The sequence below is a fragment of the Micromys minutus genome, assembly GCF_963924665.1.
Source record: "Micromys minutus genome assembly, chromosome: 22".
NCBI lineage: Eukaryota > Metazoa > Chordata > Mammalia > Rodentia > Muridae > Micromys > Micromys minutus.
The window spans coordinates 44,273,397-44,298,235 of NC_137957.1; the positions used below are offsets into that span (position 1 = coordinate 44,273,397).

At 45.0% G+C, this 24,839-nt stretch overlaps 3 protein-coding genes across 3 annotated transcripts in view; 1 reads left to right on the forward strand and 2 right to left on the reverse strand.

Annotated features, from left to right (window-relative positions):
- STAB2 (stabilin 2) overlaps nt 1-24,839 on the forward strand; it is a 150,877-nt gene that overhangs the window by 82,519 nt on the left and 43,519 nt on the right. The window contains exons 28-37 of the mRNA XM_080935775.1: nt 7,109-7,207; nt 7,290-7,397; nt 8,424-8,555; nt 13,020-13,148; nt 14,528-14,584; nt 16,526-16,618; nt 18,145-18,340; nt 20,762-20,857; nt 22,893-22,938; nt 23,747-23,823. Coding sequence (XP_080791901.1) covers nt 7,109-7,207; nt 7,290-7,397; nt 8,424-8,555; nt 13,020-13,148; nt 14,528-14,584; nt 16,526-16,618; nt 18,145-18,340; nt 20,762-20,857; nt 22,893-22,938; nt 23,747-23,823 — 1,033 coding nt within the window. The remainder of the gene's footprint in view (nt 1-7,108; nt 7,208-7,289; nt 7,398-8,423; nt 8,556-13,019; nt 13,149-14,527; nt 14,585-16,525; nt 16,619-18,144; nt 18,341-20,761; nt 20,858-22,892; nt 22,939-23,746; nt 23,824-24,839) is intronic.
- On the reverse strand, nt 1,661-3,389 carry LOC308435239 (activity-dependent neuroprotector homeobox protein 2-like; the record flags this gene model as incomplete). The annotated part of the gene is made up of 2 exons (XM_080935921.1): nt 1,661-1,690; nt 2,280-3,389. The coding sequence occupies 2 exons, from the start codon at nt 3,387-3,389 to the stop codon at nt 1,661-1,663; spliced, it is 1,140 nt and encodes a 379-aa protein (XP_080792047.1).
- On the reverse strand, nt 3,425-5,240 carry LOC308435240 (activity-dependent neuroprotector homeobox protein 2-like; the record flags this gene model as incomplete). The annotated part of the gene is made up of 2 exons (XM_080935922.1): nt 4,320-5,240; nt 3,425-3,505 (listed from the first exon to the last, which is right to left on the reverse strand). Exons 1-2 carry the CDS (start codon nt 5,235-5,237, stop codon nt 3,425-3,427), a joined length of 999 nt encoding a protein of 332 aa, XP_080792048.1. The 5' UTR covers nt 5,238-5,240.

Below are 24,839 nucleotides of genomic sequence, written 5' to 3' on the forward strand. Positions count from 1 at the left end.
TACTTCCTGGAGCCCCACACCCTGGGTACTTCACCTGAAGGGAGGAGACAAGCTCCTCCTTTGCACATCAAAGGGCAATGATTCCACAGAACATTCAAAAGCAGGTAGGTCAATCTCCTGACAGAGAAACTATGCTTAGGAAGGTAGACTCGCCTTAAACCATGCTAATGAAATAGATGTAACAATTGTTTTGTACTAGGAACCTAACAGGACAGTTGAGTCATCTATTAATAAACAGGTACTACTCCCTTCCCGTGGCAGTTTCTTATTCCAAGACAGGGCAGGAAAAAAAAAAAAAAAAAAAAAAAACATAATGAATTTGGAAAAAATATACTTTAAAAGGAAAAAAAGAGGAGGGATTTGTAAGAAATATAAAATATGAGTTTTTCTATCAAATGCTGTAAAACTTGTGTTTAGGAGTTAATCCCTTCCTACCCACCCACCCCCAAGTAAAACCTTTATTTACTCAAAGGTCCCATTTCTAAGAATTTGATAGCCTGAAGCAATGACCCTTTCCTCCTTCTTTTGTCTTCCTCCATTTTCTTATGCACTAATTCTTTTCAGACTAGCAAAGGTCAAATAAAGTTACCATCTTACTCAGAAAAACCAAGTATACTTCCTCTGTATATTTCTTTCTCCTGAGCACACCCTCTTGATCAAAAGTAGAATTGGGGTTTGTTTGTTTGTGTTTGTTTTGCCAGAGGTATGGGGTAGGGATGGGTGTGGGGGTGAGCAATAATTCCAGACCTAAACTGGCTGGTCTACAATACAATGCACTATGCTGGTGCTTTATATTGTGTGGGAAACAGGGGGCTTGACATCCATGGAACAGTAATACACAGAGACTCCTTAGTAATGCCTAAACTACTCATCTGGATACCTGGGCCAGAGGAAATCCTATCTTCCTGACTGTAATACATCTACTAAGTTTCTCCAGCCATGAAGACAGAATACGTGGTCTACTCTTTCACCATAAGCCTGAAACTTGTGCTCTATTTCAAGAAGGATCCACACAAAGGGCAGGAATTCTTCTATACATGAGTCCATGACCCTTTCCTCTTACTTGCTTATGAGAGAATCAAGTAAGAAGAATTCTGTGTGCATCTTTTTAAAGTATATTCTAAAGGTGTTTAAAAAATTGTCTTATCTTTTAATGGAGAAATGATTTGTCACTATAAAGTTCACAAGAGAATGCATTCCTGCCCCTTCAAACATTTGACTTATAAAATAATGCATTATGAGCTAAGTATCAGACCCTGAGATGGTGATATTTTTAATAATGAAAACATTTAGATTTTTTATGGTTTGTGGTTTTTAAGCTTTCAGGACAAACCTGAAAATATAAATCAAAATTATATTATGGTAGGCAAATACTAACAGAAGTTAATATTCGAAGATGCCACATACATGACAGAGCCCTCTTCTCTAAACATTCTATGTCCTTAGCTGCTGCCTCTAACACTCTAAAACAATCATTTACAAACAAGCAAACATTTCCTAAGACAAGTATTTGTAGACTTCAGGGTTTTTTGTCATTTGAAAGCTACTAGGAATAAGGAATATATGGAATACCAAACCTAATTCACATTGTAGGGTGCGGGGGCCACTTAGAAATAACTAAAAGACTGAACTACAGGAATCAGTACATTTGGAGTAACAGTTACTTCTTAACCTTAGCATTCCTGAGAACCTGCAACACCCAAAAAAGCCTCAGAAAACACACAACATAGCAAAGGAGAGTACCAAAGTCAGGGCAAACTACTGTCTAGGACTTTAAGTTTTGAGTTTTGTGGTTCAAAGTTCAGTCTGTGTTTAACATTTTTAAGTTCAGACACGTCAAAACCTAGAAGAACTGAGGATCTGTGGACTTCTATTGCTTTCAAGCAGATATATCTTCTTGTTCCAAAAAATAAAGCCACATTAATTTTTTCCATTTTCAAGAATAAAGACAACAGTTCTACTTCTTTTCTGGTAGGATATGGTTTCTTATGGAAATAATCTTTAAGAAACTGCTTTTTTTTCTCATGGCAGTCTTTGTACTTTTGGGAATCTAGTGCTAGGATCTGGAGTAAATCATCACTGACCACTAGTTCCTGAGTTGTGCTTTCATTCCTTTGTCTCTTCACAGGCACAGCACTAGTCCCTTCTTCCAGACCTGATGCTGCATTACCCTCTAGTACATGCAAAGAATCTTTCCTATCCCTCCTATGGTCTTCTGCCCCTAAATGGCCATCTGGCCACTTTCTTTTTATAGTACAGATAGAATCAGGAATCTTTACCCCATTAACAAACTGTTGTTCACTGCTCTCGACAAAACTGGACTGAACTTGCTGGTTTGAGCTGCCTTTAGGAGCATGTTCACAGTACAGCAAATGAAGAGAGATGGCTGCCATAGTCAGGTTTCCAGAATAGACTCCACAACAATGAACACACCTGAAGGCAGGAGAACTGAGCACTGTGTAGGCCATTGGCATAATATGATGTCTGTCCTTCAAATGTGACATGTAGGCATCAGCTATCATGAATGTGCTCAAACAGAGGGAACAGGTCAGCTCTTGTTCACTGAACTTAGATACAGCCTTAACCTGAGGCCTTACCTTAACATACAAGGGCACCAGTGATGTGGAATATATCCCTGAAAGGATAGCCAGGCAGATCTCCTGTTCTCCAATTTTCTCTTTTGGCAGAGTGATGATGAAATCAAGATGTGGGAACAACAGGTTGCCATTAGCATCCAGGCTTAACTGGGAGCCCCTGTTACTATAATCCAAAGACAGCTTCTCCCTCCCAAGGTGTTTAATTCTGCTGTGCTCCAAAAGATCCTGAATGTTGTGAAAAGTACATGGGCAAAACAGGCACCCCAAGCCATGTGTAAGTAAGTGGTACATCAATTCCTCCTCTGAGACTAAACATTTGCAGGAGAGGCAACGCATGGCTTTCTCTCTAGTCCATTTCAGAAATGGTGCACAGACTGCCAGCTTTACTGGTTCAAGTTTCTCACTGGAATTAAACTCACTTTGTTTGTGAGCCACTTCCATGTGAGCCTGGTAGACATTAGATGGAAAGAACACCTTGCAAACTGGGCAGATTTTCCACTGGTTGGCCTGTCTGACCTCAGGTGAAGAGACCTGAACAAATACGTTCTGGTCTGTAGTACTTACCAGCCCCTGTGAAGAGGACAAGTTGGGTAGAGCACTGGACATCTGTGTGCCCACACTAGGGAATAGGAATTTGTTGGTCACCTGGGATGGAGTGGCAGTCATGGGACTAGCACCCTGATGAATAGGCAAAGTGATAGGAATGGGGTCCAGCATGTAAATGGGCTTCCCATTAACCTGTGTTCCTGTCGGAAGGAGCTTCCTAAAACCAGAGCCTGACTTGAGGAACATGGCATTTTGTGAAGTTTCAGCTCTCACTGACTGGCTCACTGGTAGGATACTGCTGCCAACAGACTGATTGAGCTGAAATACACTGGGTCTAACTGGTGGACCTGCAGGAAGTACTCCTGATGTAATAGGCTGACCAAACAGAGGAATATGAGAGCTCAGACCCTGGTTTACAGGGACATCTGAGACAACCAGCTGTTTGGGGGACAGTAGCCCAGATGATGCCAACTGATCTGTAGGGAGAACCCTAAAGGGCACTGTCTGACAAGAGGGAAGAACCTGTGATGAGACTGTCTGACCTACACGAAGAACCCTGGACTGGACTGCTTGGCCAGTGGGAAGAACCCCAGAAGCTGTCGTCTGAGTAGGAATCACAGAAGCAGGGGTCTTCTGACCTTCAGAAATGACTGCCAATGAGACCACCTGACCCACAGAAATAGTTCCTGGTGATGTGGTCTGCAGAACCCCATTATGGACAGAAAGACCAGAAGTACCTGGCCTTGTCAGTCTGCTTATGGGCTCCACTGGCCTGCTGCTAAGCCCCACTGATCTGACTAGAGGACCCACAGGTAGATTTACAGACCCCATGGGCTGTGTTAAGGGTAAAGTCCCAAGTTGGATGGCTTGACTCACTAGAAGATTGCTCATTCCAACAGACTTATTCACAGGCCCAAGTGGCTGACTCACAGGTGCTGCAGGAGGATCTACAAACTTATTAGGTGAAGCCCTGCCTGAGAAAATGACAGCTGAGGGAGCTGAAGGCTGCAGTGTGAGGCTGGTCTGGCTAACAGGTAGAGTGCTGGAGATAAAAGCCACATGGGACTGAGTACTATCAGACAGAGAATGGGTGAGGCTCCAGGAAGAGCCTGGGACTCCCATCCGTGGCTGTACACTGGCAGAAGTCACAGGTTGAACCAAAGTCACTGGCTGTACCATAGCTGGACTTGGAGTATCCTGTGACAAGGCAAGCTGGAACCAAGGTGGCTTTGCTGAAGCAGCTGTGTGTGGAACACTGCTATTTGGTGGTCTGGACAAGCCTGCCTGTGTCTTTGGAGCAGTGGCCACTTGCTTCAGAAGCCTAGTCCTCTTGTTGTGTTCTGAAATTACAGACCTCAACCTATTCTCCAAATTCTTGTGTACATCTGATGTTAAAATATGGGACATGAGCTCTTCCTGGCTACTCATGGTGGCACTACACTTTTTACAATAGAATCTTTCAGGTGGTAGAGTATTAGCCCCAGAAAGAGTAGCAGCTTTTGGCTGCTGCTGGTCTTCTTTAGTTTGAGGGCCAATGTAGGCATTAAGTAAAGAATGAAAATGGGTGATCAGCACATGCTTTTTCATGCTACAGAAGGAAGTATTGGAAAAGTTACATTTTAAACAAGTGAAACGTTTTATATAACCCTTCAATGACTTCCCACTGCCCAGAACTTTCTCCTTGGGGCTATGAACTTTCCCAGCAGGCTCATGGAACAGCCAGAAGTGCCTGCTCACCACATCAGGCTGTGAAGCAAATGAGCAATCTGGACACTGGATCTGCAGCTGTTGGTCCGCCTCATCTTCATGACAATGATTCAAATGATTTTTGAGAGAAGCAAGCACATTTGCTGAGTATCTGCAGAGGCTACAGCAGTATGGCTTGGTTCGGTATCTCACTTTCCTTCTGACATGTTCCCTTGAAGCAATATCTGCCCAAGATGTATTATAAAAGTATCTGTCACTTGGGCCAAAGCCTTTAAGATCCTTCAACAATTCTTTGCAGCTAGCAAGTCCAATATTCAGAAGAACACTCTTCACCCATGGCCGCATACTTCTAATGTGGTCCAGATTTTCCACGGGAACTTGAAACATTTTTGAAATGTTCTGCCCTGCAATAAGGGAGCCTCTGCCTCAGTAACATAGTTCTCAGCAAAGGGAAGCTGGCCTGTTCCCACCTCTTACAACCTCCCTCACCATGCCCTCAACTCTTCCCGGGGACCTCCCGTCACTCACTGACTGCCTTGTGCCACATCCCTTTCCCCTGACTCCAGTCATACTCGGGCCCCCTCGCACCCTAGTCCTTCCCTGGCCTCAAGTCACACAAGGCATCCTTGAGCCATAGCCCTTGTCCCGGCCTCCAGTAACACACTGACCGACTCTCACCACAGCTCTTCCGCGGCCTTCGCGCCACAGCCCTTTCTTGGCCTCTAGTCCCACAGGAGCCTCACGCAACAGCCCTTCCGGCCCCCTCCAGTCCCACACGGGCTTCGAGCACTTCCGGCCCCCTCCAGTCCCACACGGGCTTCGAGCACTTCCGGGCCCCTCCAGTCACCCACAGGCTTCGTGCCACAGCGCTTCCCGGCCCCTCCAGTTACACACTGACTACTTCGCGCCCTGAACCCCTAAACCTTCACTTACACTGGGAGGCCCTCAAGACCCTCCTCAGCTTGCTAGTCGGAGCTGCTCACCACACGTCCGTCTTCCTACACTCGCATGTGAGAGAAGATGGCGGCCAGCTATTATAGGAAGTGACGGATCCTCATTTGCATACTCACACCAGGCAGCCAATGAGGGCTCGAGGGTCCTCCTGGGCTTTGCCTCTTCCTCTTCCTCCGGGCGTTGATGGCGCTTATCGCGGGAGTAGGCTTTCATTTGTGCCAGCTGTCTGTGTTGTGCCGCCTCCTGCCCGGCTCTTCAGGGGCGAGATCCGGACCCCAAACTGATTAGCGTCTCCACATCCTGAGCCGTAGGCACCCAGTGAATATCTGTTCAAGACTGAATGGAGGAAGACAGAAAAGGTTCCAGCGCTGAGGGCTTCCGTTTGACAGGGTTCTAGAATGAGAAGATAGAACTAGTTAGCTTGGCCAGAGGGTTAGCCATACTAGGACCAGATAGATGAGGGTGTGAATTCATAAGGACTGGTTGAGAATGGGGAATGAGAGGCGGCGAATATGCTGCTGTTAGCTTTTTACAGCGGAATATAATGTATGGCAATGGAACCTAAAAACTCAGACGGGATATGGTAACAAATGCCTGTCATCCCAGCATTCAGGAAGTTAAATCAGAAGGACCACTGAAAGTTTAAAGCCAGCCTGGGCGACATGGCAAGATCTTGTTTCAAAAGTGGGAAGAGGAAAGAAAAGGGAATCAAATAGCTGTATCAACAATACCTGTTACTTATTTGCCTTGTCTGTGCAAGGCTCTAAGCTTTAGAATCTAATCTCAGTCTCTCTCGATCTCGATATTGATCTCTCTCTCTCTCTCTCTCTCTCTCTCTCTCTCTCTCACACACACACACACACACACACGCACGCACTCACGGAGGATCTAGCTATTTGTGTTAAAATGCCCTGTCTTTTTATTTTTATCTAGAAAATCATTTTACAGGTAAACTCAGGTCACTGCCTTATAGTAGACTTAAGGTTCTCGGGATAAGAAGCAAAGAATTAACAGACAATTTAATGAAAGAACGATTCCTTACCAGGATCCATAAAGTCCTTTGTAAGGATGAAATTTTTCTCTAAGTGGAAAACAAATTAAGGGGAAGACTTAAAATTGAACTGACATATCTAAGTTCCTTCCAGACTTTGCATCCTGGAATAACTTGTTCTATAATTAATCAAAATGTTTTCAGGTAATTTTTTTTTAACTTCCCAAAGAAGCCAACGGGGCTTCTGTAGATATTAGTGAACGACAATGATACCAAAATTTTCTAAATAGCGTTTTGGGGTTTCTTTTGCCAGGTGCTGGTCCCCGAAAGAGGTCTGACTGGCTCCTTACCAAGCCTGCTCACCCGTCTAGAGCAAATGCCTGACTACTCCATTTTCCGGGGCTACATCATTGTAAGTACCATGCTCTCTGTGTAACCATCCTGTCAAGCTGTCTGGGAACTGGAACCTGTCACTGGATGTCCTGTCTTTGCAGCAATACAATCTGGCAAGTGCAATCGAGGCCGCAGATGCATATACTGTGTTTGTGCCAAACAATGAAGCCATCGAAACTTATGTCAAGGAGAAGAAAACCACATCTCTAGTAAGTGTCCACCTCAGCAGTCAGCATTCTCTAAGATTCAGTTTAGACTGGGTCATGAGCACATCTCTAATCCCAGCACTCAGGAGATAGAGGCAGGCAGATCTCTGGCTTTGAGGCCAGCCTGATCTACACAGCTAGTTTTCAGACAGCTAGAGCTATGCAGAGAAACCTTGTTTCAAAAAAACAGAAGAAAATTATTTTTAATGGTGTGTGTGTGCGTGTGTGTGTGTGTGTGTGTGTGTGTGTGTGTGTAAGAGAAAGAGAGAACTAAAATATTTAACAAAAAATGTAAGCTGATGAAGACATTTACTTAGTGCTCATTAAAGTACATGTTTTCTTTTATGTGTAGAAAAAAATGGCTTTAATATCTTATTAGGGATATAAAATAAAATCAACTGAAAATACTAATTTGCATATCAAAGAAACATTTATAATTATAGTCCAAACCACTTATGTAGGCGGAAATCACTGTGCATTTGTTTGTAGATTTCTCTACGGTATCATTTTTTTTAACACCAGAAAAAAGATACCCCTTTTGCCATTGCAAAGAAAAATATTTAATTCCAAAAGTCTTTGCATCAGTAAAAGGAATTATAGTTATTTGGGATAGTATTTTAAATGTATATTTCTACTTGGAGGTATTTTGTTTTAGTAGTAATTAAAATACTTGAAATTATTTTCATATTCTCACCCCTAATATTATTTTCTATTTCATCCAAAAATCTATAACTTTTTGACGCTAACTGCTAAAGCTCGTCTTATGTTGAATTTTTGAAGCTGAAATATTTGTAATCTTAAAGAAATCATTTTTAAAATCTACTCACCACTTTGATTATGCCATCTAGATGTTCTTGAGCATCCTAACTAGAAATTCACACCTCACTTTCCTACCTAACACTTCTGTGCCCTGATGTCTTGCACATGGACAAGCCACTGCTTTGCAAGTCCGTGGTTCTGGCACAGTAGAGCAGAGCATAGCCAAGTGGCCAGTTCACTGGCTGACTTTTCCTTATATGTGTGGTACAGAAGGAAGATATTCTTCGGTACCATGTGGTCCTGGGGGAAAAGCTCCTGAAGAATGACTTGCACAACGGCATGCACAGAGAGACCATGCTGGGGTTCTCCTACCTCCTCGCCTTCTTCCTCCGCAATGACCAGGTAACATCTTTTTTAACAAAACTAAGAACAGGTGTCTCCATTACCATCAACCCTCATCCCTTCCATACACAAGAACACCTCCCGCACATCTAAGCCTTATCAACAAGAAAAGTTGTTTCTGTTGAGTCAGAAAGCAATGGATAAATTACATAATCAATCTCCCATTCACTCTTCCTGGGATCAGCCTTCAGATAACCAGTGTCTTAGTTAGGCTTTTACTGCTGTGAACAGACACCATGACCTAGGTGACTCTTTTAAGGACAGCATTTAATTGGGGCTGGCTTACAGGTTCAGAGGTTCAGTCCAGTATCATCAAAGCAGGAACATGGCAGCATTCAGGCAGGCATGGTGCAGGAAGAGCTGAGAGTTCTACATCTTCATCTGAAGGCTGCTATTTGAAGACAGGCTTCCAGTCTGCTAGGATAAGGGTCTTATGTCCATGCCCACAGTGACACACCTACTCCAACAAGGCCACACCTCCTAATAGTGGAACTTCCTGAGCCAAGCATATGCAAACTATCACATTCCACTCTCTGGCTCCCATAGGCTTGTTCAAACACGAGTCTATGGGGGCCATACCTAGTCATAGCATAATAAAAAATTATATTTAGTCAAACTTCCAGAGTCTCCAAAGTCTGTGGCAGTCTCAACAATGTTAAAAGTTCAAAGTTCAAAGTGTCTTCTGAGTTCATCCAATCACTTAACTGTAATCCCCAGAGCAAGTCATGGAACCAGCTGGGCAAACCCCAAACCCTGCATCTCCATGTCTGATGTCAAAGTGGTCTCCAGATCTCCAACTCCTTTTTCATCTTTGTTGACTACAACAAACCTCTTTTTCTGGGCTGGTTCACTCCTTGTTAGCAGCTTTCCTCAGCAGATATCCCATGGCTTTATCATCTTAAACAACTTGGGATCTCCAAGGCAACATCAACATTACAGCTTCTTGTTCCAATGTCTGGGATCCACACATGATCTTCTGGGCTCCTCCAACTCTGCCCCCTGTAGCACTCTAGGCTCTGGTTGAGTCCACTCTACTGCTGCTGTTGCTCTTGGTGGTCATCCTATGGTACTGGCATAACCAGTATACTGGGGTCTTCTGCTGCAACTAAAGCTTCACCAGTAGCCTCTCATAGGCTCTCTTCATAGTGTCAGGCCTCATCTTCTTGACGTGATCCCTTTAATCCTGGACCATCAACTGCAACTAGGGCTGCACCTTTACCAATGGCCTTCCATGGCCTCTCACAGTACCAAGCCTCAGCTATTCTTCATGGCCCTATCATACCTTCAAACCCAGTGCCACCTGAGTGACTCTTACACATTACCAAGTACAACTGCAGCATGAGGCACAATGTTGGCTATCTCTAGAACACAGGTTTTTGGTTTTTTTTTTTTTTGTTTGTTTTTGTTTTTTTTTTTTTTTTTTTTTTTTTTTTTGTGCACTCAGAAAATACTTTCACCTCAGTGATGCTGTTCTCTTCTTAATCACCACTAATAGCTTCAGCTGACTAGTATCAATTGTCCTAGTAGTCCCTTCTGTTCTTGATGCTAAAAAACAGAGCCAAATGGCCAGAGTTCTGCTGCTTTCTGGGAACATAGACACACACACACACACACACACACACACTCATACACTCATACACACACACACACACACACACACACACACACACACACACACACACCAACCTTATTCTATTACCAGCTTTCTGTTTTCTACTTCCCTCATTGCCTAAACTCAGTTGTCCTGAAACTTGCTCTGTAGATTGAATGCAGAGATCTGCATGGCTCTGTCTCCTGAATGCTGGCATTAAAGGTGTGTACTACCATGCCTGAATTTACGCTTTTCTCTACTTGGAACTTGCTGTGTCTCAGGTTGTCCTTGAACTCAGAGATTTGCTATGCTTAGTCACCTGGGATTAAAGATGTGTACCATCATGCCAGGGCCTAAGCTTTTTCCATTGAATCATGTTTGAATACTTGGTCCCCTGTTAGTGGTACTGTTTGGAAAGGATTAGGAGGTATAGCCTTGTTGGAAGAGGTGTGTCACTTGGGATGAGGGTTTTTTATTTTATTTTTATTGGATAGCCTCTGTATTTACATTTCAAATGTTATCCCCCCCCCCCACTTTCCTTCCCCTCCCTCTCCCCTTGCTTCCATGAAGGTGCTACCTCTCCCAACTACCCACTCCCACCTCAGCGCCTTGGCATTCCCCTACACTGGGAAAACGAGCCTTCACTGGACCGAAGGCCTCTCCTCCCACTGATGCCAGAAAATGCCATCCTCTGATCCATATGCCACTGGAGCCATGGGTCTCTCCATGTGTACTCAGTGGTTGGTATGCAACTAATAGATTGCGAAAGGATCTTTACCAATCCTACATCCGATAGAGGGCTAATTTCCAATATATACAAAGAACTCAAGAAGTCAGACTCCAGAGAATCAAATAATCCTATTTTAAAAAATGGGGTACAGAGCTAAACAAAGAATTCTCAACTGAGGAATACCAAATGGCTGAGAAGGTCCTAAAGAAATGTTCAACACCCCTAGTCATTGGGGGGTGAGTTTTAAGGTTTCAAAAACCCCACACTATGGGTTGAAATATAAAGCTCTCAACTACTGCTGCAGGAAGAGATGGGGCAGGGCAGTCAAAAAATACAAGCACAGTATACTGGGGTGAGAACGTGATTGTGCAATCTCAGAAGCATTAATAATCTGATCCTTTACATTTTCTTCACTGATGCCATCATTGCACTGTGTAAATTTTTAAAAACCTTTATGTAAAAAAAAAAAATTAACACTAGAGACTTTTTAAGGGATCCTTCATACATAGAGAATAATTTAACTCCAAACATTTTTCTCTGATTCCATATCAGTGTTCAGAATTTCGCTAAATACATTTCCTTTTAAATATTTTTTTCCAGGAATAGCAATTATCTTATTGATAGAAAGCTTCCTTTTTCTTGTTATTTTTAGTTATCTTCTTTGTTTCATCAGGTAGAGATGAATATTCAGATGCTGTAAGTTATTTTCAGTACTGTGGTTCATTCTCTATTCGCCCAGAAATGTCCTGACTTAGAGCAAAAATAAATACAATGGGCGCGTTGTATTCACTTCCTTTGTTGGAATGGAAGTAGGGGGAGCATGCTTTCTCATTGAGTGGGTGTGTTTATATAACATTTTCAATGCAACCCTTAATTCTCCTGCTGTATCTCATGATGGGAGTGATTCAGTCTCTTTACATGCCAAGCCAAGTGGGCACACCTCCAGTGTTCTGCTGTCAGGGTATTCGAAAATAGCTCGACATCTTGGAGTTCTGGAAACCTGTGCTATAACCACCATTTGAGACGGAAAGAGTTCCTCCATTGACCTTGAAACAGCCATGCAAAGCTTAGTCCTCACCCCCACATCCAAGCAGAGGAGCACTTCACTGCCAGCGCTCATAAGACACAGTGGTGTTTAGTAGAGCTTTCAACAGTAAGAAGTTTTGAAGACGCAGTTTGATGCTGTCTTATGAATTTTAACTCCTCGTTGAAGGATAACACATCATGTGCTCCACGGAATAAGTTTTCTCCATCTTCAGGTTCACTGTTCTTTCATTTGCTGGCAGATTAGCTGCAAGTTAGAGATGCTCTAAGGGTGCACTGCATTCTCCAAGGGGAAACATTCTCTTAGGGGAAACATCCACACCTTGTGGACCACCAGACCACAGCACAGATGAGCATGTCTATAAAGCCAGCTTGCAGTCATTTCTTATGTACATTGGTGTTCTGCTCCATGTACGTCTAGTTGAGGGTGACAGATCCCCCGGAACTGGAATTACAAACAGTTATGAACTGCCATGCGGGTGCTGGTAATTAAACCCTGGTCCTTTGGAAGAACAGCCAGTGTTCTTAACTGCTGAGCCACCTCTCCGGCCCTTAAGGAAGTAATCTTTTAAAGATTTATTTATTTGTTTGTTTGTTTGTTTTATGAGTACACTGTCACTGTCCTCAGATACACCAGAAGAGGGCCTCAGATCCCATTACAGATGGTTGTGAGCCACCATGTGGGTGCTGGGAATTGAACTCAGGACCCTTGGGAGAGCTGTCTGTCAGTGCTCTTAACTTCTGAGCCATCTCTCCAGCCCCTAGGAAATAATTTTTAAGCAAACATAAACCAATTAATTTGAGAGATGTATAATACTCTAGAGATAATTTAGAGCAAGGTTTTCCTTCTACAAAAGGAAACGTTGAGGTCAGGAAAGCAGTTGACCCAGCATTACACATGGTATCATGGTGCCATATTTGGGGATATGATTCAGACTCCCCTCCTCCAAGCCAGAGCTCTGTCAACTACATTGTGCGACTTTCCAGTCAAACTGGATTATCTCCTAGACTGCTGTCAGTCTGGGGCCTCCATTTCCTGTCTTCTACATCATCACTAACATAACCATAATAAAACCGTATCTGATTCTCTTGCTCACAGCTGTACGTAAATGAAGCTCCAATAAACTACACCAATGTGGCCACTGACAAAGGAGTGATCCACGGTCTGGAGAAAGTTCTGGAGATTCAGAAGAATAGATGCGACATTAATGACACCATTATTGTGAGAGTAAGTTCTGTCAGGGCCAGTGATGAGGATAGTGTGTAATGGGTTTTTCTTCTTCTGTGCCTTTCTGTTTTAACTGCATGTATGCCTGTGTGAAGGTGTCTAACCCCCTGGAGCTGGAGTTACAGACAGTTGTGAGCTGTCCTGTGGGTACTTGGAATGGAATTCAGGTCCTCTGGAATAGCAACCAGTACTCTTAGCCATCTCTAAACATACACACACACACACACACACACACACAAAATGTGATCAAAATGTTTAAATAACAATAATATTCTTAAACTTAATCATTTTCTATTAGATATCTCAGTTTAGTTCGAATGTTCCTCATTTGTTGTGACTGAGGTTGTGTGGCTCAGAAGTACAGCACTTGCTTGGTACACATGAGGCCCTAGCTTTAGTCCTGTGTACTGAGAAAGAAACTACGCAGTGAGCATCTCTAATGTACCAAAACGAATACAAGATTATAGATTACAGAGGTCAGCCACACACAACCTGGTGTCAGGAGGCTCATCATCCGTGGGATGACTCGCACTGGGGAGGGTTAGCTGGATGACCATGGTGAGCAGGATTCTGAGGCCCTGGCTCCCTTGTCAAGGGAAGCCATACCAGGGAGAGGTCCATGTTCACTGTGATAGACATTGGTTGAGGATGGTCAACCAGAAGAGGCATGTGGAACTCCGTGTGAATTCAGTGTGAGACCTACCCATGCAGTAGCACAAGCTCATCGCTGCAGGCTGTGAGACCTAGCAACACTGCTGATATGTATTAGGTACTTGTTACATGGCATTACCCAACATTGACACGGATTAACCCATGTGATCCTCACAACACCCTAAGCAGTAGGGACTTTGACTGTCGTTACCCAGGAGCTGGTGGCAGAGAAGGGACTCAATCCTGGGCAGTCTGGCCCTGGGTACGGAGTTCCCAACAGTGGTACTATACTATCGGTCCCAATAGCCACCTTCTCATCTAGAAGCTAACACTCGAGCTCCTGCTGTCCTGACTTCTGTGCTTTACACAGCTCTTTCAGTGGAGTGTCCCAGAGCTGGAGCCCTCAGCAGCACCGTGTTTTGTGAAGGAAAGCACTGAGTGTGACCAGCCCGGTGCATCAGTAAATTAGTGCTAAAGAATTCATGTTTAAATGAGGGGTACCTTCCATGTTCTAAAACATTATTAGATTCTGGGGACAACTGTGGGAGAATGCATGGTTCAAATATGCAAGACCTGGAGCGTGGCTTTGAGAAGCTCGAGAAGGTCTTGCCCTGCTTTTCAGCTCTGCTCTCTGAAACCTGGGTCCCCAAGCTCTCATTTGTGGCCTCGTTTTGCACTGAAATTAATAACTCTGACATGTCTTCTTTGTCTCTACACTTTTTACCAAGGGGAAGTGTGGAAAGTGTTCCCAGCAAGCACCCTGCCCACGTGAGACAAAACCACTTGTAAGTACTTAACTGATTTGGTTTAAAACAAAACAAAACAAAGGCAGCATCTAGGTAAAGAAGAGTCCAAATTGGAACGTGCTTTTTTCTGCCCTCCTTCCCTCCCTCAGTTTAATTCTAGATTTGTGGACAGTGTGACAGTTTCTCTCTCTCTCTCTCTCTCTCTCTCTCTCTCTCTCTCTCTCTCTCTCTCTCTCTCTCTCTTTCTCTCTCTCTCTCTCTCTCTCTCTCTCTCTTCCTCCCCCTCCCTCCCTCCCTCCCTCCCTCCCTCCCTCTCTCTCTCTTTCTTTAAGAAATGCACCAGAAGTTTGAGGCCACTGGGCCAGCTGCATCCTCAGTCAGGAAGCAAGCAGAGGGGTAGAGGGATGCTGTGTTTGTTCTGCATGCTTCCTGTCTCGTTTACTTTAAATGGCACTTCGTTTTTTCCATGAAATCTATTCTTTGGCAGTTCCATACATGTATGTATGTATGTATTATATATGTATAATTAAACTCACTCCCAGCCATATCAACCCACACAGAAGTCCCTCTCCCCAATCACATCTTTTGCTTTGGGTCCCACCCAGTTTGTCCAGGGACATTAGTATGGCCATGGTGTGGGACTTTTCTCAAAACCTGGTAGGATCAGCAAGGGAGTTACAACTGAAGACAATGACTCCCTCCCCTATCCATCAGGAGTTTCCTGGGGAGGGGTAGGACCGATAGGCTCCTCCCCATCACTGACTGGCTGCTGACAGGCCATTTGTCAAGTATCCACCACTACTGTAAGTTCATGATAGCAGCAGCTGTGTCTTGCCCAGAGAAAACATTTTGATGGCCTTCCCCCCCATTGGTATGCATCTTCATAGCCTTAAATGCAGTCTTAGAGGGACTAAGGGGAATCTTAATAATTAAGTTAAATTAAAATGTAATCTAATCTATTTTGATTATTAATTAAAATAGAAATGTTAATTAAACTATTAAATATTATTAATAATTATTTTTATATTGTTGATTAATTTATTATGGTCAGTGCATTTATTGTATAATTAATATGTAATTCTAATTAGTGTTATTAACCATTAATATTGATAATATTGGAAATGTCACTAGGTATTAAATAAGGCAATTAGTAATGAAAATAGAAATGGACCCAGAAACCAACATGCAATGCACAAAGGTAGTTTTCACTTTCTGCATCTTTTATATTAGCCAGTTAAGGACAACAGCAAAATATTTTATCATAGAAGACAGTCCCCATGACCCAAGCATAGACAGCCAGAGACCTCCACCTGCCTGGCTTTCTTTTATAATTGCAGTCACAACTGACCTTCTCAAAGAAACAGGTAGAAACATAGAAAGGTAGACACGTTTCAAATGAGTTGCCAATCTGTTTCTTATAGCTTTTTTTTTTTTATATACAAAAGCTACTTGTGGTGGCGACCATTACAAACAGAAAGCAGTGTGTTTCCATAGCGTGGTGACAAAAAAATCCTTGGTAATCAGTAAAGATGGAACCTCTCACTCGGGTTTGGGGTTTTAATTGATGTTGTACATTATAAATTTATATGAGTGAACAATTCTTTTCTCAGATTTTGGAGACTATAAATCAATAAGTAAATTAAAGTTTAAGTTTAATGAATATACAGGGATGGAATATACAGGAAGAATATTTCTATCTGGCTTATTTTTCAATTCTTCTAAAACTGATTTAGTCTTCTAGAGAAACATCCTGCTCAGAGAACACTACTTTCTAGTATGACTGGGTTTTCAGCTGGGTACCCGGTCGAGCATTACGGGGTTTCGCTTTTGTTCTTTCTTTTGGAGTGACTCCAAGAAGCCACACCCCTCCCTTTCCAGAATATGTTAGAAAAAAAAAAATGTCACCCACCTCCTCAGCAATGGAAGCTGAGAAACTTCCTTCCTACCTAAAGGGATAACAGAATTTTTACACTTTCGCAGGGACTGCCGAGGAAATGCATCTATTCCATTTACTTCATGGGGAAGAGAACCGTATTCATTGGGTGCCAGCCACAGTGTGTGAGAACCCTCATTGTGAGTATGGGCTACCATCCCGAGTCTGCAGGCATGTGGGTGCAGTCAGCCACACATCAGCCTCTCAGGATGCTGTGGTAGTGTGTTCTTCCCAACATCTGCCCCACATCATCATCATTACCGTCCCGAGTAGTACTGGTTACAGGAAAATGCAGAAAAGCCTGTGCATCAGAAAATGGGTAAAAACCATAGTGCTCGATCAAGTGAGTAACATATTGAGGGCATGGAAGGTGAAGAGGAAACCCCTGTTCCCACAACACAGGCGTGCATGGGTGATTATATGTAAACAAAGCACAAAGGAAGTGGTCACCAAGGGAAGGCAGGGGGCACTTGCTCATTCAGAAAATGAAGCATCAATATTCAGGATCTCTGAACATCACTTTGGAAATTTCCTTATACCTTACTGTCCCCAGTGGATGAGATTTCTTCTTCCAAGGGGTTGAAACTGCAGAGCTTGGGCCTGGAGAGAGTTTTGTTTTAATGCACTTAGCAATAAAGTCAGGGGGCTGGAAAGATGGCTCAGTGGTTAAGAGCACTGTCTGCTCTTCCAGAGGTCCTGAGTTCAATTCCCAGCAACCGCATGGTGGCTCACAACCATCTGTAATGAGATCTGGTGCTCTCTTCTGACCTGCAGGCATATGTGCAGGCAGAATACTGTACATATAATAAATAAATAAATCTTTTCTTTAAAAAGAAGAAGAAGGTCAGACAAAGCCAAACAGACCTCCTAGGGGTTTCCCCCGAACTACAAGAGGTTCCCATAAAATGCCAACGCATTTACTCCTTCCAGAGATGAAACAACATCCAGGAGGAGGGTTTCCGGTTTGGGGGTCCCTGGTTGGGGGTCCCCGGTTTGGGGGTCCCCGGTTTGGGGGTCCCAGTTTGGGGGGTCCCTGGTTTAGGGGTCCCTGGTTTGGGGGTCCCCGGTTTGGGGGTCCCTGGTTTGGGGGTCCCCGGTTTGGGGTCCCTGGTTTGGGGGTCCCCGGTTTGGGGGTCCCTGGTTTAGGGGTCCCCGGTTTGGGGATGCTGGAGGCCTGTTGGTCCTCCCAGCCTTCCACATCACCTGTGCTATTCCCTGCTGCTTGAAGTTGTCAGGAGCACCAGCCTATAGCACAACACCAATGCTGAGGAAGAAGATAATCAGATGTTCAAGGCCAGCATCAGCTAAATGATTCCCTGTTACAACTGTAACAGTGATAACGAAAGCCAAGAAGGACAATAATAATCATAATAAAGTCGGTCAAGCTGGCCCAAGCTGCCCTCACACTGGCCACCCTCCTAAGTGCTAAGGATCACAGGCAGGTGCCACCAGACAGGCTGCCTCTGCTCCGCTCTTCCTGCTTCCCGTACTTGGTATTCATTTCCTGTCTTTTGGTTTTCTCTCGTGGCTGCCTGCAGGGGCTCACTAGTGACCTGGGAAAATGTTGAGCTTCACTCAGTCCTCAGAGAAGCTGTCCCCTGTCACTTAGAAACAGGCTGCCCCGAGGAGAAGATAAACGTGAACCCCACGCTCTGTCTTGTTTCAGACAAGAGCATGCTGTGCTGGCTTCTTCGGCGAACAATGCCAAGCCTGCCCTGGGAAAGGTCAGAACGTGTGCTCTGGGAATGGCTTCTGTCTGGACGGCGTGAATGGCACCGGTACATGTGAGTGTGAGCGGGGCTTCAATGGGACAGCCTGTGAGACCTGCACAGAGGGGAAGTACGGTGTCCACTGCGACCAAGGTGAGCATCACTCCTGCCCAGACTCCGGCGTTTCCCTCAGGCCTCCCAGGCCCATGCTAGACCAGGGCCTGTGGTCATTAGCTGCTGTTCTCTATACCCAGCCTCTCCCCAGGCAGCAGGGATCCACCCACCATTGTTACGGAAAAGTATAAGCCAGTTAGAGTATTCCCAGCATTTAGGAGACTGAGGCTGTAAGATTTCCCTGAGTCTGAAACCAGCCTGGGCTTCGGAGAGAATTGCTGTTTTATTTTTGTTTGTTGTTAAGTCTGTGTTATTCTCCTTGTATAGAGCAGTGTTCCAAACATTTCCAGTCCTGAATGTCCCCACCCACTCCCAATTTCTTTGCTGACATTTCTTTCTCTCTCTCTCTCTCTCTCTCTCTCTCTCTCTCTCTCTCTCTCTCTATCAGCCCATATGTGCTAATCACCATGATTAAACAGTCATTATATGCGCTCGCTGCTCAGTAGTCATTAGATCTGTCCTAATGACTCATTTAATCTGGAACTTTGTCTGCTTTGGCACTGTTGTGCTCAAAATACCAAGGCCGGGAACATGAATGAGTTCCCCCGAGGTCAGGAAAAACAGACTTCAGTCTGAATCAGTATCTTTCTTGACCCCAAAGGAAGATTTGGCTCTTAAGTCAAACTGTCTTCTTTTAGAAGGTCACTCATGATCCACCATCATGGAGCAATGGGGTCTGATGTTTAATCAGTTTGAGGCACATCCTGGCTTCCTTGTCCCCAGGGACACCTGTGAGAGCTTACTGCTGGGAGGAGAAAGCAGGTTCTCCATCCAGCTGGTCCCCAAACCACCAACTCAACTTCCACTGCCTTCTCACAGCCGCACAACGCTAACACATGACGGAATTGCTGAACCATCGTTGAAATGAGTGTTGCTCTGTTTCTCTGTGTTGCTTGGAACGCTTGCTTCTGTTTGTGGAGCACCCCCTGAGCTAGACAGAATGTGGGGGTGACTCCATGGAGTCCAGCAAGACCCAAAGCTGAATGTTTTCTGTGAATAGTGGCATCCCTGGCTTCTGACATGTTCTCATTCATTCAGAGTTTGAAAAGCACATGTGTATAATGTCCTTTCATCAAGGTTCCCACCATTACCCTCCTCACTTCCCCTCCCCCTCCCACAGAACCCCTTCTTCCCAAGTCCACCTCCTATTTTCTTAATCTATTTTTTGTGAACTACTGCCTTTAATTAGGGTTAAGTGCATGAGTCAGTGGTTATTTACCTAAGCAAGGGTAACGTGCCAGTGGCTACACTGCTGAAGAAGATGACCCCCCCATAACCTTTAACTGCCTATGGGGCGGAGCATAATGAACTCCTCCCCCATTCATGGAATGTTGATGGGTCCAGTGTCATGCAGGTCTTGGGCTGGTAGCAGTGACTGGACCATGATCTATAATAGCGCTGATCTGAGTCCGCAGAGTGTGTCAGTTTCCCCTTTACAGTGGACATTATTGCACTAATGTTCACCTCTTTCCTAGAATGACAAGGACCTGCATAGTTCTGGGAGACATTGGGACCTCACCAACCAAAAGCTCACTAGGAGGAACCCCACTGCTGGCACAGAGTTTTTGTCTAATAGCCATGGATTTTAGAAGTAGCATTGCCTATAGTCCTTATTTTTAATAGTACTATTTAACTTGCTTACAACATAATAGATTCCCCTATAGCTTTTTCATATTTTCATTGAATAGTTAGTTTTGTGTTTATTGAACATTTACTACATGCTTGATAATACATTGTCCCTTAATATTTTGTGCATGCCATCTGATTTACAATAATGTTGCTATGCCTTACATGTGGAACGTAACAAATTTTTACATGCCAATACCCATAAGCCATAACTCAATCTAAGGTTAAAAAATCCTCCTCGGCTTCCAAGTTCTTAAGGCGATTCAGGGACCTGCTATAAAATGAAAGGATCTTTAGTTCTGTGTCTTTGGAGAAGGCAGACCATAAAGGTTTCTACAAACCTGGTTAAATAAACATTTATTTTGAGACCTCACTATTAACAGGGCCACACTATTAACCCTGGCTGCCTGGATCTCACTGGATCTACCAGGCTGGCCGTGAACTCAGCTATCTGCCTGTCTCTATCTGCTAACTGCTAGGATTGCAGGTGTGCCGTGCCCAGCCAGATGTTCCCACATGATCCTGGATCCTCAGATGACCTTATCTGAGTCACATTCCCACAGTGCCACGCAGTCTCAGAACTATGGCATGAGCTGTGTGGTTGAAACCAGACCCTTTTCACCTGGTAACCTGCATCCCTATGTCCTGGGACTCCGGTCCCACCGGAAAGACCCTGGCCAGAGACTGGGCTGCAGAGAACTAGACCTAGATGTGGTAAAAGGAATGCTCTACATGCATCAGAATCTGACCATTTGCAAATGTTTTTCTGCTTAGCATGCTCTTGTGTCCATGGGAGATGTAGTCAAGGACCCTCGGGAGACGGCTCCTGTGACTGTGACGTCGGCTGGCGAGGGGTAAAGTGTGACAGTGGTAAGCACTCTTCATATCTGTCCTCAGAGACACGCTGTTTCCCTTTCTGTAGCAGAAAGATACCCTGAGTGCAAGTTATTCATGTACCCAATGCTAGAAAAACCCTATTAGTAACATACAGTGTGACTTAGTATAGAACAGTATGTATCAGGGGCCTTCTTTCTCACTTAGCAGTAAACAGTGGGCACTCTTCCTTCATGTGAATGCATCTAGATCAACAGCATTAATATGTTATTGTATACCAAACCGTTTTGTGCTGTTTGAGGCAGTGCTGGTGACCCAATGACTGCCTCATGCATGGCAGCTAGGCAAGCCATCTGGCCCTAAGTTGCAGCCCCTCCCCAACTGCACTTTCTACAACCGGTTTTCCGCTGTCATAAACAAGGTCACAGTGAGCATAAGCCATATGCCTTTTTCCAAATGTGTGTGTCCAAATCTGAGGCGGGCATCTGCCTTAGAAGCTAGTGTTGCTGGGAAGGGTTTTGCTGCTCATTGACAAATGGCTCAACAGCAATGTGTTACTCTCCCAACTTGAGGGTCTGGTGGAGAGCTCTTTCGCTCTTCTCTAACATTCCATTGGCGTTTCTAATTGTACTTTGGGAGACAACGATGAGAAGAAAGTGATATCTTCAAAGACACAGGAAATCTTCGTACATTTGGAGATCCAACAGGTTGAAGGATATGAGACCAGAGACAAAGAGGCAAGCTGAGTGATAATCTTGAGGGCCAGGCTAAAAAACAGACACATTGGCTTGGAGACAGAGTTTTAAACATGGTTGCAACAGTATCTTATTTATATTTAAGAGAAGTCAGGCAGGCACCAGAAGGAGGAGATCGATCTGCCTAGAAACCAGCATCAGAGACCTGCTTGTCCCTTCTGAGGCAGGAACTGGAAAGAAAGTCACAGGTGCCCACCAACCCTCTGAGGGCCTCTGGTGTGGTGTGTCTGAGGGACTGTCGTTACCTGTCTCTCCAGAGGAATGCTAAATCCCGGAGAAGGCAGAACTACTTAAAAAAACAAAAACAAACAAAAATCGCCACATTGGAGAATCTGAAGGATCCCAGACCAAGGCACATCCAAGAGCAGGAATCAGGTGTGGGGTGCAGAACCAGGATGCAGACGGTCTGGAAGAGGGCCACGGAGAGTAGGGTGTCAGTCACACAAGCAGGAGGATATCCTGAGGAAAGCTGTAGAGTTGCAGTGCCTTACCCCTCACTGTCCCTTCTTGCTTCTAAGAGCACAGTGCATGGAAAACCAACTTTAATTAAAGAGACAGGGAGCAGCCCAGAAGCTACAGAAACTCTCCAGGAGACAATTAGTGTAATTCCTAAATGAGGCAGCATCAGGACACTGATATGCACGGTGGAGGCTCTTGGGTGTCAAAGGAGCCGATACTGGTGGATGCAGGAGATGCTGAGGATGGTGCCCTGGGGTCAAATGAGAATGGTAGATATAGGAGATGCTTAGGATGGTGCCCAGAACCACGACTCAGGCAGCAGCATGGATGGTGATCAATCATGGAAGAGCACATCTAGACCACTCGGCCTAGAAACCACCCCTTGCTCCTAATGCCCCCCTCCAGCCACATCTCTTAATATTCTGCTCCTCCACACCCTCTGAACTCTGCCACCAGAAGCCTTGTGATGCAGCTCTTTACCATCCATCCTAAGCCCCATCCTCTCCCCTCTGTACTCCGCATAGCTGCAAGGAAGAACTTCTCAGAACATAGAGTCAGAAGTAACATTTTTCGCTCCACTCCATCCCCAGGACTTGACAAGTTACCATGGTTTTTCATCACATATATAACAAGGTTCAGAGTCCCCCGTTCAAACTGTATGGTCTTCACAAGAAGCTTTCTCTCATTAATGTATTTGACCTTCAGATTGGTCTCTGAGTTCCCTGGTAGCCAACATGAAAACTGTCTACACAGTGGTAAGGATTTATGTCGTTACGGATGACTTCAAGGAACTCGGTCTTTTCCTACTACTATAGACCAAAGCAGGAATTCACAGGGCAACTGATCTTCTTTTTCAGAGATCACAACAGACAACTGCAATGGGACCTGCCACACCAGTGCCAAGTAAGTGTCATCTGACCTCTGGGAGCAATACAAACTCAGTATGTCACTCCAGGCCCTCTCCTGGGGTTGGGGGGGGGGGATGTTTTCCCAACATCCTTGAAGAAAATGCAGGACGGACTTTAAAGTAGAAACTGAATATCTTTAAAGAAACTGCCATTGGTTAGCCAGATCCAGCATGGTCAACAAGCAGCCAGTGTCACACCTAGCACATGACAAGAAAGCCAGTTGTCACCCCAGCCCATACCACAGGGGCTCTTTCATGGAGAGGCATCCGTTGTAGAACCTTGTCCCTGTCCGCAGCAGAGCCCAGTGTAGCTTCTGATTCCTAACTGCTGAAGGCCACATCCTCCTGTAAACTAATGAGAAGCCTAGTGGCTGGGGTTAGATCGGAACCCACAGATATCCTCCCTCCCTGTCACTCATCATGTGACCTGGTGTCAATTCTTTCTTTCCTCCTAGCCTCTGTTTCCTCACTAATAAGTAGCAATAATAATTACACCGACTCCCAGGGGCCGTTACCTCACAACACCCTGTGAAGGACAAGAATAAGCCCAGAGGTCAGCAGAGCACATGGGTAGCATTATGAAGATGAGTGACTGCCCTTCCTGTGCATTCTGTGAAGTTTAGCTGGATTGGCCGTGATTTTCACTGGCTGTGGTGGGGATCCTGGCAGGAAGCAATGGTCCCCTCAAACAGAGCCGTGTGTGCTTCGTTGAGGTGGGGGCTGGATGCAGGGCTGAAAGGGAATAAGTCATATGTGGAACATCGTGTTTCTCTGAAATTGCCATTTGCCCTTTACCCACTACAGCTGCCTTCTGGATCCGGACGGCAAAGCGTCGTGCAGATGTGCGGCAGGATTCCGAGGGAACGGAACAGTCTGCTCAGGCAGGTGCAGCAGGGCTCTGCCAGGGGCCTGTGTGGGCTTCCGGAGCTGGTGCCAGCCACTGGTGCAGACTCACATGAAACTGAGCAACTGGTGGCGCCCAGGGACAAGGAAGACAGCTCTGCGTGGCTGGGGCATGTTGGTTTGGGATGGACAGGCCCTTGTATGTGTTCTTTACACGGAACTACGCTGTGTGTGAGCAGTGGTACACAACCTTGAGAGCAAGTAGAATCACCTTCTGGCTTTAAAAGCTGTAGATCTGATTGGCCAAGGGTGCAGTTGAGTCACTGGGATGAAGCCGTGGTTCTTCCAAAGTCCAGATTCGTGACCTTGCACGGGTATTTAACTACCCCGAACCCCTTGGCTCGTTTGTAAAGTAATCATGAGCCACCTCCCTTGCAGAGTGCTATTAGAGTGAGCTGGTCACTCAGAATACAGCAGTACAATACGGCAGAGGACAGAGGTTAGGCCCTGGCCTCATCTTTAGACCATGAGTCAGTGTTACTTCAGGGATGTTGCTTGACTGTGCCTCTCGCATGTGCTCATCTGCAGGGTGGTGATAAGAACGGCCCTTTTATGAGGGAGTTGTATACCATACAGATAATGCCCATAAAGTGCTAAGAAGTGTGAGCTATTCTCATGGGCACATAAGCATACTCATCACTAGAAAAGAAGAAACTGGGCAATCATTCAGTTGCCTGGCAACCAGGACAAATGCCGCTCTCATCCTTAATCAGAGAAACGTCTCTATGCACTGAGGCTGACTGTGGAGATTCGGGGATGTTCAGGGTGCTGAGAATTAGGGACAGATGAGTGCTCAGTGCTAAACAGGATGTCTGTAGCCACCCCCTAAGCTTAGGGAACACTGAGGAACAGAAACCAGAAAGCATGTAAGAGCCAGAAGGTAGGGAGAAGGGCCTAGAAATACCCTTGTCTGCACGTGGCATTGTAACCATGGTCTCAGCTTCAGCCTGCACAAGGTTGAGTCTGTTCTCAGTCAACTGTGGACTGGGGAGGG